Here is a 14,756-nt window from a genome sequence, read left to right as displayed (position 1 = left end):
GAAAAAGTACCTACAAAAAATGTCTTTAGCTCTCACTCTTACAATTCAGATGAATATTTAATATAACACATTTAACGAGTATAGCCGATTTTTCATTGACACATTCTGTCTTTTGAAAATAGCGCAAAAGCGATATGGGAGCGAGTTAGGCTCATAGATATGTACATATATGCATAGCCTATAAATTTCTATGGTTAGGCTACTTTAGTCATGGTTGCTACTTTAAAACTGTGGTAACTTATCCGCCACCACAAAAAAAGAAGTTATTTTGGACACTATGGTTAGCAAGGTGGATAGGTGGCGCTGGCGCAGGAGAGGTCTCTTGGGCTCATGCTGTCTCGGTCTGAGGGCCCTCTTCTGGTGTCTGTGGGTATTTGTGGTTTCTGCTGTGTCGGGGATGAGAGAAACGTGGCATTGTAAAATAATCAATTCTGATTCATTTTTAAATGGATGTAAGAATGTTTTGAGCGGAACTGGCGGATTATCATGTGGTAGTATTTATATCCGTTTTCTAAAAGTTTTTTTTTTTGCATGACTTAAAACGTCTTGATGAGCTTTTTTTATACAATGGGAAGACCATGTTTTAAAACTGTCCTGCAAGATCATCTGGTGTTTTCAACATATATTTATGGCTCGATAAGCTAATGTGTTGTGGTGGTTTGTGATAAAACTGACCTACATGTGTAATGTCCATTTTGACAGAGGAGAATATGAGAACGTCCTTGTGTGTATATTTTGAAATCCTTTTCCTTCTTTTGAATACATATTTAAAGACCTAACCTAACACAATTCGAAAGTAACTATTTGGGTAATTTAAAAGACTATTCAAACAGCATTTCAAACTCATCTGATTTTCTTTGTAGTATTTGTGACGCTTCTCATCTTTTGAGAGAGAGTGTAAGAAAATAGCGGGTGTACCGTGTATGTGTCACAATGTGAGAGAGGCTCTGTGTGTTTGTGCTATTAAATATTAGGATTTCTGTACATTGGGGGAAAGTGTGAGTTGCATTTTGTGGACAAGTCAAAGGTCGAAGGCCAAAGTTGACGTGAACACTATTATTCCCTGAGTATTTTCTCTGTGGATTGTTGCATCAGACTGTAAATGATTAACACAATAAAACATACAGTTACTTAAAAGAATAACTCCTCAATTTGTATTTTTTTATAGAGCAAGGAGTGAGAATTTAAAGGGGTCATATGATGCTTTTTTTAAAGATCATTATTGCAACTTCAGGGATCTTATCTATGCACAATCAGCTTGTAACACTCCAAAGAGAAAGTAAAACTTGAAATCGCATCATATGACCCCTTTAAGAAAAAAAAAATTGTATGCAGTAGCGGGATCTCACCACTCAAGTGCGCTGCTGTGCATGCTGTGTTTCACACTAGTCACGCTTTTAACAGAATATTTCATATGGTACGATTATTTTTAAAGTAAAGAACAAAAATAGAATTTAGAATGTGTATTAAAATGTATATTTAGAATTAAAAAATGTAGCAAAAAAATTATAAATGAGTGAAGGAAAGGTGTTGAACAACTCCACATTATTGCCCAGAAAAATAAAACGTGAAATAATTATGAAATTCTTTCTATTTATTTTTTAGTAGTTGCATTATTGAATTTGCTTATAAAGACAATATAAAACATGACCACTTGCTACACATTTTCCATTCTGTCTACTAACTGGTAATGTCTCTTTCTGTGACAGCTGTAGTGATTAATGATGCCAATTAGTGCTAATTAACCCTTCATTAGACTCCTTAACCTCTCAGACTCTCATTAGAGGTGTTGACTTAAGAAAGCAGGGTCGACAGATCGTCTCACTGACTCACCTATAGATTCTTGTACTCATTTTCATTCTTTGTTTCTTTTCTGTCTTTCTTTCGCTCTCACTCAGACCTCAGACCAGACAGAGCAGGAGAGTTTAGAGAGGAGGCTGACAAAACAAACCCAAACCATGACATCGGAAGAGAAGATACCAGGTGAGTGGAGAGAGATGAATTTGTACAAGTGGCATAGAAAAACACACCTCCCTGAAAAATGAAAATGAGTTAATTAAGACATAATTGGGCTTCAGAAAATATATTTGTGGATCTTATTACAAGGGCTGTGGGAAAAAGAAAGAATATGTGGAGATGTGGATTTAAACCGAACTAAACTGTAATGAGGCCCCTTGATAGTGATTGAGTGAACATGGTTTCTCCATTCCTTCTTTGGCAGCTCTGCATTATTCTGTAAATGACTGAATTTTTACACAGCTGTGCTGGTCAGTATAGTGTTATACAGGTGTGGAAACACTGGTATGTCCGATTGGACCTTGATGGTGTTTGTCCATGTTTCTAAACAGGAAGTGTGTCATCGGTGTGCGTCAGGGATGATCAGTGATACTGTAGCTGCTGTGTTTCACCGTTTACAGCAGTCTTCACTGAATGACTGTTTGTGTTTGCCAAGTTTTCTGGAGTTCAGTGCACTTCAGATAAATGTGAGGCTGTGATGGAACAGGAGAGAATTAGGCAGACTTGGGATGAGGTGACTCCCTAAATTTTAAAGGTTTTTGTCGTTTAATGGAAATCCTAAATGAATTCACTTTAAGCTAGTTTCTGCCATGGGATTTAAAATTGTGACTATCGTGCAATTCTGTTTAAATCTCACAATTCAAAACTTTTCCTTGTAATTCTGAGAAAGTTGCAAGTTGTAAACTCAGAATTATGAGAAACTTGCAATTGCGATAAGGTCAGATTTTTGAAATATAAACTTGCAAAGTCAGAATTGTAAGATTTTGTTATTTTTGTGTTGAATCCTGAAAGGTTATTGTAACAAACTGGCTGTTTCAAACACATGAAATAAATTTAGTTTTCACTTTATGCTACGGCCAAAGTGAAATGATTCACATGCAGTCAAACACCAGTGGTTCCACTCAAAATGAAGCAGAAGGTGAAAATACATTGACACAAATGAACTTTTTTTTTTTTTTTTTTTTGTGTATCTATGGGTACTTGTAATTTAAGACAAGTCACTAAAATAATAATTAAAAGAATTACTTTTCAGAATTCCAGAATGTTTAAATGCAGAATGCTCCACTCTTTTACCAATGAATTTGCATGTCGTCTTTCATGATAAGGATTATAAAGGTTAAGAATTAATCAATTTCCAGCCAATAAAATATTTTAGAGCTTGGCATTATTAAAAAAATAAATAAATAAAATGGGCTTCCTCGTGTGTATATATGCAGGTTTTCCAAGACTGTGGGAATCTTGGTTTTTCAAAGGGGGAAAAAAATAAGTTGAGGTAAATAAAAAAAATCTTGTTTTTTAGTTTTTGGTTCTTTTTAATGCTTTTTGTTCTTATTTTAAATTAAGTTATCTTGGGCCCCCTACACAGCAAAATCCCCAGAGTTAAATCAACTCTGCTCAGAGTACATTGTCCCAATCTACAGAGTGTTAAAGTAACACTGAAGCCGAGTTAAAGTTAATGGGTTAATTAAGCAATTAATTCATTGAGCGAGCATTAGTAAAGAAAACCCGCTGTTAACAATGTTGAAGATGAACAACTACTGCTCAGGCTTTTAGACATGAAAACATATCACATAATCTTCAACAGTGGTAACTCTGCTTCAGTGTTACTTTAATACTCTGTAGATTGGGACAATATGTACTCTTAGCAGAGTTGATTTAACTCTGGGGATTTTGCTGTGTAGTGGGCTCCGGTCCCCTGGTAGAGAACCACAGTCCTAGGCTATTGTGGGTGGTTGCCAGAGAGTTGCTAATCAGTTGCTAATGTTTTCTGAGTGATTAATGTCTGTTGCATCAATGGTAAGGTGAGCTATATGTATATGACAAAGTTTACTACTTCAGGTCAGGGGTCTAGAACAAATGGCAATAAAAACATTCATGTTTGACTTAGCAATTAGCTTTTTAACACAGAGCAAAACCATGGCATAATTTGACAGTTATATGATGCAACTGTATCCACCTGCTAACTACATCACATAAACGCACATTAGAGCCTCATTTAGCTGGTGTTTCGGTTCTGGCTGGGTCTGGTTTATGAACACCTTTACTGATTTTTATAGCTCTTTTACTGTGCTCTGTTCTCCAGCATATCCATCGAGGGGGTTGCTCTGAGCTGACCTAATTGCTTTCCAAGAACGCGATGTGAAACGCAAACCCATAAAACTCTCTGTAAAATGTTTTTATGTATCACTGAACCAAACACAGGTCGGAGTTTTCTGCATGCAAGAATCACTTTTAAATAACATAAATATATCAGACATACTAGCTAAAACAATGCATTTGTCCTGTGTATTTTATCTACAGAGAAAATGAGCTAAAGTCAATACGATTTAAAGAAGGAATTGGAAATGAGGAATTGTGCTGTTGATGTTATTGGAGGTACAGGACTCCTATCAGATTGTTTTAATTGCATAAAAAAAAAAAAAAAAAAACTGACACATGCCGTTCAAATCAGAGCAGTGATGCTGTACCCATTCACAAAAAGCAGTATTTTTTTTCCAGACCTTTCTAACTATACATAAATGGTTCAAGTGATGCAGGAGTTTAGTCGGTGTACAAAGAAACCAGTAAACTAGAGTAAGTGAACAGCGAGATGGGACACAGATGTTCGTATCAAGGCTACTGCAGCTGCTGAACAGCGTTTGCTAGAATAAATAGTAAAACATCAGCAAAGTTTGCTATATGATTAAAACTTGGAAATACTTTAAAATAAGCTTCAGTTTGTGAGTGATGTACAGTCAGGTGGGTGTCGTGGCAAAATTACACAGTTATTCACCAAAGAAATAAGTGCACATGACACGGCAGTAATATTACGTTCTCTGAGGTAATTTTCACTACGATAGAAAACTGACACGCAAAATGGCACCATTTGCGTTTCTGTGAAAAAAGAAAGTGTAAGTCTGTAGTGTGGTACATAGCGCTAGTTTTAGTTGCAGCGTTGCCATGGACGACAGAATGCTGCGATTTGACCAATCAGAGTTGTGTATTCCAAAGAGCCACGTAATAACATGAACTAACATTGAACAATTTTTACAGCATTTATAAGTTTAGGTTAATGTTAATTTATAAATATACTATTGTTCACTGATAATTCACATTCATAATAAATTAATGTTATTTTATACAATGTTAAAAAAAAAAGCAAATAATAAAAAATAAAAAACAAGATTGATAAATGCTATAAAATTCATTATTTCATGTTAGCTGATGCATTAACTAATAAATCTGACTTTACTGTAAAGTGTTACCAAAACTTTACATTGCAAAAAATGAAAAGAAAACGAACCCTGTACAAAGTTCTGAAGCTCATGATGGCGATGTGATGATTAAGAACAGTCCGTTCTGTTGAAGTCTCAACGGTCGTCAACCTATGATTCAGTTACCAGAAAATAGTCTAATTAGTCCAAACTTTTATTTCTTTACAGTTTAATGTACTGGCAAGCAGAGTTTTGTTGAACGCTGCCGTAGTTCTCAGTTGAGGAAAAGTCTCTGACTGAGCATTATGCCCAGTTGTATCACAGCCAGACGTATCTTAAATGAATGTATGTTTTTTGGCACCTGTTATAGCAGGGTCAGCGCTCCAATCTACTAGTTCCATCCTGTCTACCCTCATTTGTTCCAGTAAAAAGGTTTTGCAGCTGCTGAGCTCTTAAGACATCAGCCATGGTCTACTGTGAGATGATGAGGGCCGGCTGCCATGGTCACAGGAACTTTTGGAAAGGACTCTCAAGAATGTCCTAATTAACAGGGAGAGATCTTGGATTGTTAGACACACAACCTATAATATTTTACATCACCACAAACAAAAACAAGTATGTTTGTGTGTGTATGAGAGCATCTAAAAATCACGTCCACTTTCCTTTGGAAGTCCATATTGCTTCATGTGGCTCTGTATTTTACTCTTGTGAGTGGAGGTCCCGTGGAGAGCGGATTCGGGATTCTCCTGTGCTCTTTTGGACTCGTGCTCTCCGTGCAGAGTCCTGCACTTGCCGATATTTGTTCATCATGCTTTTGTGTTTGCGTCTCAGCTTCTCATTACACCAAACACGTTCACAGTACTGCTCCACCTGCGGCAGGTTCGAAGGACCAATCAGCTGTAAGATGTCCTTGAACCACGTCCTGGCTGGGCCACGATTGGTAGAGGCTGTGTTGGCAGGGCACGGTGACCATACTTTATATTTGCTGTCACGTGACAGGAGGTCCGAAAGGGTGTCGGTGTGTAAGACGTCCAACCAGAAGCGTGAGAGGGTTTGTGTGAATCCGTGTTCCTGAGATTGACACACATAGATGCCTTCGTCCTGACGGAGCACACGGCGGAACAACAAACCATCATCTGTCTTAGTGATATGTTCATCTGGTACCACCTAAACAGAGGACATTTGAAAAAAATAGGTCTCTTTCTCAAATAAAACACAATTAAAATAATAAATTTCATAATCAAACAAAATGGGATATTCCAACAAAGATTGCAAACTTTTCTTTTCTTTGCAGTGACTTTACACCAACTGCGCCCAAGATTATTTTCTGAAAGTGTCTTAGAGAACTATGGACATGTTCCAAGTTTTCCAGCCAGAATGTATCCATGTTTTAAACAGCATATATATATATATATATATTTTTTTTTTTTTTTTTTTATCCAGTGTGCTACGGAAGGCACGACCAGGTTGGGCCGTGATCTTACTAGGGCACACTCCTGGTCTTGGGTAAGGGACTCGTCCTTCATAAGGTCCCCACTGATAGTCCGGCCCTTCTTTATGAGCAAATGGCCCATTAAATGCTTCACGGATATCAGCCATACTATACACACACACTGCATAGCCCTGAAACACATTACTAGAGAGAGAAAATATTCTGTGAAACTCACATACCCCTTATTCATGAAACAGTTCACCCAAAAATTTAAATTTGCTGAAAATGTACTCGTCCTCAGGCCATCCAAGATGTAGATCAGTTTGTTTCATTATCGGAACAGATCTGGAGAAATGTAGTATTATATCACTTGCTCACCAATGGATCATCTGCAGTGAATGGATGCCGTCAGAATGAGAGTTTAAACAGCTGATAAAAGCATCCCATTAATCTGACGAAGAAACCCATCTACATCTTGGATAGCCTGAGGGTGAGTACATTTTCAGCAAATTTTAATTTTTGGGTGAACTTCTTTTAAAGGAATATGGAATGCAAGTTTAATTATACATTTCATACACAATGGCAATTTAAAGTGCTTTACAATAGCATAATTAAGGAAGAAAATAAAATTCAAAATTTTAACATAAAAACTAAGAAAAAAAGGCATAAAAATACATGACAAAAAAAATTACGTTTAATCTAAAATGGATTAAAACAAAAGAAAAAGTATATATATACACAAAGACAAACTGAATGAAATAATAGTGCAATCGATATGAGTTGAAGCAAGCACAGTGCTTTACAGAGGAAATGCACAGATAAACAGATGTGCTTTCAGTCGGATTTGAGACAGACCTGATGGTGCTGAATATTGCGTAGATCTCTGGATTGGTTTCGTCTTTGGTCCTTAACAGAAACACATCCTCTGCATGACAAACACATACAGTCAAAGATCACACAAGGGGCGTTTAGAGATCAAAATGATCTCAAGTTTATATAACATTGTGCATAAAAAGGCATGTGTGTGTGTGTGTGTTTACTGTCTCACCCAGCTGGTGAAAGTGTGTTTGGATGCCGTGAGGTCCAGGAACCGAACACACCAGTCGGGCTTTAATAAATGTGCTCCACTTATTCACCAGAACCCTCTGCCCACCCACATCATTCTGAAACCACATAAACAATAAATCATGAAGCGTTGAATTACTTCTGGACAACAGATCGGCAAAAAGTCAAATCCCAGTATCATTTAACCCCAGACCACACACAATGAACTCTGGGTAAAACAAACTATCCCTGCGTCTCAATTTGTATACTATCCGTCCTAAGTAGTATGCAATATTATTTAGAATTAGTGCAATCCAAATCATAGTGCATTGAAACTAGTATACAAAAAGTGCCACAGTACATCCAGATATGCTTTTGAGCAAATATTTCCCACAATCCCTAGTACAACGGAGTTTGTGACAGTTCTCATTTGACTTTTTCATCTGAAGTGGTTTAATTAAGGGGGTCACACACCCCAAACCCCTGTAATCTGAACCCTGTTTATACATAAACATTCAGTTGTAACTGTTCCCATGGGAACAAGAATGGTTCAATATCACAAAATATCTCAGGGCAGCGGCAGTTATGGCGATTATGGCACCATAAGGGAAATTCTGTAACAGATTCCCAAAAAGCAATGCAGCTGGGTTTACCGTGTCGAAGACACATGGGTGGCGTAAAGGATCCTAAATCTGTGTAATCAGTATATGTGGAGATAATCACCTTCTCTGCAGTGTAAGAGAGTGTGTGTGTGATTTGGGAATGTGCTGAAGTTGAACAATGAATAGAAGTCAAAGTGACAGTAATGTGCGATTGACCCTGGCTCTTTGAACACTGACCTCTGAATGACAGTGGGAGATTTGTACTGCTCCCCTTACCCTACAGAGCCTTGTGTATTAGTGTGTATGTGTGTGTATGGGAACTAGGCTAACTGGTGAGTGTGTGTGTGATTCAGAGGCATGCAAACCATCCAGCAGCTGTGCACATTTGGTTGAAAAAGGGCTGAAGCATTCCAGTATACTGACCTACTTGTGCATGGATGTACTGTATGTATGTGGTATTTGTTGTAGTTTGGCTCACCACACACAATCGTCCAATGCGTGTGTGTATGGCTCCTTCATCGCCTCGCTCTGCAGTCTCTGTTGCTCTTTCAGTGAAGAAGAAATACATTTTATCGTCATCTCTGTCTGCACTGTCAGGAATGAGGTGGGCCGCAATAAACCTGGGCTCTGTACATGCACAAACACACACAAACACACACTATTATAATGCACATCTGATTGTTGGAAGCATGTAGTCTATCAATTTAGTTTGACTAATGATTTTGAGAAATTACTAATTGGGTGTTCCATCAATAATGAGCATAGGATTTAAAATATGGAAATACATTATAAAACATTATAAATTATATTTTAATTATAAATAAAGAGTAAATAACTATTGCAACATTTATTGTGTGAAAATGACAAAAATTTTACACAAATTATAAATAATACTAAAATTGCTAATTTCACCAATGTTTTTTAGTATTATTTATATATTAATATCTTGTATCACATTTTATTTTTATTTTAGCTTTTATTTTCATTTTAGTCCAAGTTATAGTTATTTTGTTATGTGCTTTTGCCATTTTCATTTTTTTATATTTCTAATATCTAAAAAAAAAAAAGTATTATTATTATCTAACATCTAATATTTTTTAGCTTTAATTTAACTTTAACTTTTATATTTCAGTTTTTATTTCAGTTAGTTGCAGAGGTAACATTTCTAATTTTCGTTTAAGTTTTTTATGTTTAGGTTTTTAATTTCAATTAACACATTTTTTTTTTTAAGTTTTAGTTTTAGTTAACTATAATAACACTGATTTCAACTACAGTTTTTCTATGAATAAAATTTATTAATGTCACCAACCTTTCCACTATAAAATGTTATAAAACACATAAGAAATAAGACTGAAAATGTTTATTAATATCAAAATTAAGTCACTTTGTACCGTGTAGGATTCTCTGATCCGTCTCTGTTCTCATTGGCGAGCGAGTCCCTAAACCTCTCAAAATCACAGAGTCTCTCCCCAAAAAATCTGCAGTCAGACCGGAGTACAGCTCTCCACCTGAGAGAGAGACAGAGAGCATTGGAGGTCAGTGCAGAGAACTCAATCTCTTACATGAGAGGAAGGAAAAGTAAACAATTTTATGCAAGGAGCCCCATTGTAAAATTTGTAATTAAATCATGTTATCAGCTTGAAAACACACTTATACACACCTACTGTATAAATCAGGAGAGACCCGATATAGTGTCAAAAGTTTTTCAAAGTCACACACACTTCATCATCTAAAATGAGATCATACCATTTTACTGTTTTTTAATTATAATTAAACCGTTTATAATTTAAAAAACTTTAAAAACCTACTTGAACACATGTTGCCTCTGTTGCCCATCAATTATCTGACAGAAACTCATGTGTACAGTGTGTCAGTGTGAAAGTATCTCCGAGTTCACTAACATGCAATCTTCAAAATCTGTCCCGAAAAGTATTGCATCTGGCAAAATGTCCAGCGAGGGGAGCCAAGATTGTGCAGTGTTGTAAAGACACACTGGGTGATGTGTCTGTGCCCCAGAAGACTGTAACACACCCATGAGCATACATACAGAAGACCCCCACGACACTAAACCTGGACTGAAGAACACCTCAAATTTCTCCCATCAGAGCAGTCAATCTACAACAGGCCATAATCTCAGTGACAACTGACAAGCAGAAATCTCCATTCAACACACACGAGAGCCAAAACACACACACACACACACACACACACACAAACGTGCTCTGACATACTTATAAACACACAACACAAGCATGCAGTGGCATGAACATTGATGCTGAAACTTAACACACTGAAATGTACCTGTGAAGGTGCTTGCAAAGGGTAGTTTGGGGTCACGGGGACATTTCCCCCTCCCATTCTGTACCGTGGTGCGATCCAAACTGAACAAATGCTGCCAACAAGAAGTCAGAAAATTCACACCAGTTTAACAACTCAAAAATAAACTTGAGCTCACAAATGTCTGAATTTCTTTTGCTTGTGAAGAAATTTATTATTTATTTTTACAATACTGGGATATACTATTAATCATGTTCAGTTTGAGGTATTAGAGACCCCAAGGCCCACTAAATATTTCTAAAGATACATTTATTATTGTAGCTCAGTTTAATACTTCCTGACTTTTCCTCACCTTATGAGAACTGATTATAAACAAAACTAATAGCTTAAAAAATGTCACAATTCATTAGTTTGGGATCTTAGAGACCACATAATAATATTGCTGCATAATATTTTTGTGAAAACCATCATACTTTTTCAGGATTATTTGATGAATAGAAAGTAAAAAAAAAACAGCATTTACTTGAAAAATAATTTATTGTAACAATAAGTCTTTGCTGTCAATTCAGATCAAATTAAAGTATTGATTGCTTACTGACCCCAAACTTTTGATTTGGTAGTTTCAACCAATTTATTGCGATTTGCTCGTAATTTGCGTCAAGCTGACCCCAAAGATAAATAATAGTGTTGGGGTTTAACTAAATGGGGTTAAACTAACTAAATTTAGCAACACTACTAACTTTTACTTGCTACAATTATCAGTAGCATCAATGTACTTCAACTGTTTTCATAATAGCGTAGCTCTTTAAGTAATGAACTGCTTTTCCCAACAAGTACCAGAGTAGCATTACACAACACTACATCATTGTTTTTCTTGTCACGGTCTATTATACACATAGCTTTACAGCCAGAAGAGCTGAGGCAATGACTGTGCTCTCATACACGATCCCTTTTCTCTTATACTGTATGCAGCACTGGGAAATTCAAAACATTTTAGTGAAATTGTTTGTTTGGGTTTACATTTAACCAATTCAAATAAATGATCCACTGATTCCTTTAGTTAACTAGTGTTATTGGTTGTATTTATCATCAACGTCAGATCAGTACAAAATGATTATACAATCAAAGGGACATAAAATTGTTCTTCTGTTGAATATAGCTTAAAATATTTGGAATGTTGGTAATAAAACAGTTGCTGGTAGCCATTGACTAACATAGTTTTTTCTTTTCTTTTCTTTTCTTTTCTTTTCTTTTCTTTTATATTCAACAGAAGAAAGAAACTCATAAAAGTTTGGAACAACATAAGGGTGAGTAACTGATGAAAAAAAAAATCATTTTTGGGTGAACTATCCCTTTACATAGTATCGTCTGACTTTGAGTTTCAAGGCTGTACCATATCAGAAATCTAAAATGTAATTATAGTAGTTCAGTTTTTACTGTCATTGATGTCAGACACTGTATGGGTGTGTCCAGTGGTGCCAAAGAGAGATTAAACCTCTGGTGCCAGTTCAGTTTCACAATGTAGTATTGTCTATTTGTCAGACATCTGTGGCGCCCTGGGTGGTGACACACCAGTTAAAACACCTCAAAGGAAGTAAAGAACAGCTCTCCAATGCCAGAATAGACATTCTATTCAGAATAGACACACATTATTTCTCTTTTTCTATCCTCTGCTCTATGTTTGTGTGCTTTTGCTTTGTATCTCCTCTCATGATCTAGTCTTGACCTTAAGGGCCGGCCTGTTGGTGGGTGACCTCTGACCTTAAACAATTAGGTCTCTGATATACATAAGTAAATTAGATCCTCCTGATGTGCATACACAAACACACTAGGTGTGAAGTAGTGGGAGGGAGTGTTTGTGTGTGTTACCTCTCCGCGCTGTCCAACATTCACATATGCACACACAGGTTGGAAAGCTCCAGTTCCACAGGCCAGTAGATGAGTGCGGTTAAATGGCTGCAACAACCGCACAAAGTTTGCACACTCTGTCTGCACCAAACATACATAGAAAGAGTTCATATTAAAGTGTTGGGTGTTTTGTTGGCAAATGAGGGTACAATCTTGATCATTACAGCACAATTACTTACACAAACATACAAATACATGTATTTTACATTGGACAGCGAGGTTAAACTCATCAAATGCAGTTCATGATCATGAGTAATTTTGGCATGTGTGAGTGTGACCAATATTTCTCTGGAGTGTCTGAATGGAGAGTTACAGGAATCATCAACATTTTAATGGATCAGAGAAAAAGAGCAAGAAAATGATCCCCACTGATTTCCCAGCTTTTAACATGGGAAAGAAGCTCTTATGGTCCATTTACTGAAAGGTTCAGAAAGAGGAAGACGTCTTACACACACACTATCAACATGTACACACTCTAACTATGGCCACCTGTATGCAGCTTCATTGACTGTGTAGGGTCAAAATCAGTGGAGCATAAATGAGCAAAAGGTCAAGGGTCATAAAAGATGCAGGCAGATGCTCAAACTGCTGCCAGATGTTAACCAGCAGGACTGAGAGAGTGAGAGAGATCCAAAGCAGCAATGTACCAGTCTTGGCCGAGATACAACTATTTGAATATCTGGAATCTGAGGGTGCAAAAAAAATAATAATAATATTGAAAAAACCGCCTTTAAAGTTGTCCAAATGAAGTTCTTAGCAATGCATATTACTAATCAAAAAGTAAGTTTTGATATATTTATCAAAAAAATTTACACAATATCTTCATGGAACATGATTTTTACTTAATGTCCTAATGATTTTTGGCATAAAAGAAAAATCAATAATTTTGACCCATACAATGTATTTTTGGCTATTGATACAAATATATCCCAGCGACTTAAGACTGGTTTTGTGGTCCAGGGTCACAAATGATAAAATATATTATGCTGTTTGTCAGTCTCAGGAGGTCAAACTTTTAAGCTGTTTAATTTTCCAATCATTTTCTATGAGTTGTGGAATTTTTGCTGACATGCAATCAAAATTTGGGACAAACCTTATTTGTGATAAAACCCTGATTTGTGTAGTTTTATTTTAGTAATAAATATTCTATTAAATGTACATATTCAAATAAATTAAATTGTGAAAAATAAATTAATTAATAGTTTTGGTCATTAAAATTAAATTACTTAAAATTAATTAAAATAGCTGTATTTATAAATAACTTAATACCACTTTTGAGGTCTGATGTATTTAAAACGATATATTTTCATGCTAGGTTTTGTTTAGTAGTTTATCTAAAGTTTTGATTGGTTGTCATAAAAAAGGGATTTGTGCCTCTAAATCTAAAATAAATAAATAAATAAATACACTAAAATTGCCAAAACTTTATTTTCATAGTCCACTTTAGATATTCTACAAACAAAAGTGTAACCCTAAAATGTCCCCTATTCATGGAAAGTGTCACCAGTCATTTTTGTGTGAGCTGTTATGTGGTACATAAAACTCTTCTGAGTTCATATCTGTGTGTTGTTTCAGTGTTACCCAAGCTAAAATTTAAATGAAAAACAAATATCCTGTTCAACTCCCTAACACATACTCACACACTGAACAGAGTCATTAAAACATCGCTGTGAAATCGCACTCACCTGTCACATCAAACAATACTGCCGGGACAGTCACCAGAGCGTGTAACCATGGCGACACCACACATTTCCAATTTACGAGCAAAACATGCTAAACACTAACAGATGCAGAGTGTATCTCCGTACTAGTGTGTGTGTGTGTGTGTGTGTGTGTGTGCAAGACCCTCCACCATTAGGGACAGAGGACAGGAAAGATTTAAAGGGGTCATATGATGCTGCTAAAAAGAACATTATTTTGGGTATTTGGTGTAATGAAATGTGTTTATGCGGATTAAGGTTAAAAAAACACATTATTTTCCACATACTGTACATTATTGTTTCTCCTCTATGCCCCGCCTTTCTGAAACGCGTCGATTTTTACAAAGCTCATCGGTTTGAAAAAGCGAGGTGTGGTGTGATTGGCCAGTTATCCAGAGCGTTGTGATTAGCCGAATACCTCAAGTGTGTGACGGAAATGTTACACCCCTACCACATTGTGATGATACCCTGTCAGGCCGGAGCGATGATTCAAAAACAAGAAAACCCATTATAAACGAGGCATTCGTTGCATCCAGTGGGGACATAATTATGGATTATAATGACTTATACTGTCTTTTTACGC

At 36.3% G+C, this 14,756-nt stretch overlaps 1 protein-coding gene across 1 annotated transcript in view; it reads right to left on the bottom strand.

Annotated features, from left to right (window-relative positions):
• Positions 1-5,560: 5,560 nt before the first annotated feature.
• The window catches only part of LOC107680112 (semaphorin-3G-like), a 27,469-nt gene continuing 18,273 nt past the window's right edge, over positions 5,561-14,756 (bottom strand). Inside the window, exons 4-12 of the mRNA XM_016475888.1 lie at positions 12,435-12,554; positions 10,590-10,680; positions 9,680-9,796; positions 8,767-8,915; positions 7,691-7,805; positions 7,498-7,567; positions 6,662-6,846; positions 6,488-6,537; positions 5,561-6,377 (exon numbers count right to left, since the gene is read on the bottom strand). Of these exons, the coding sequence (XP_016331374.1) occupies positions 5,910-6,377; positions 6,488-6,537; positions 6,662-6,846; positions 7,498-7,567; positions 7,691-7,805; positions 8,767-8,915; positions 9,680-9,796; positions 10,590-10,680; positions 12,435-12,554 (1,365 nt within the window). The 3' untranslated portion in view covers positions 5,561-5,909. The remainder of the gene's footprint in view (positions 6,378-6,487; positions 6,538-6,661; positions 6,847-7,497; positions 7,568-7,690; positions 7,806-8,766; positions 8,916-9,679; positions 9,797-10,589; positions 10,681-12,434; positions 12,555-14,756) is intronic.

Source organism: Sinocyclocheilus anshuiensis, unplaced genomic scaffold, assembly GCF_001515605.1.
Source record: "Sinocyclocheilus anshuiensis isolate Anshui unplaced genomic scaffold, SAMN03320099.WGS_v1.1 scaffold13, whole genome shotgun sequence".
Lineage (NCBI taxonomy): Eukaryota > Metazoa > Chordata > Actinopteri > Cypriniformes > Cyprinidae > Sinocyclocheilus > Sinocyclocheilus anshuiensis.
This window is presented reverse-complemented; position numbering and strand designations above follow the sequence as displayed.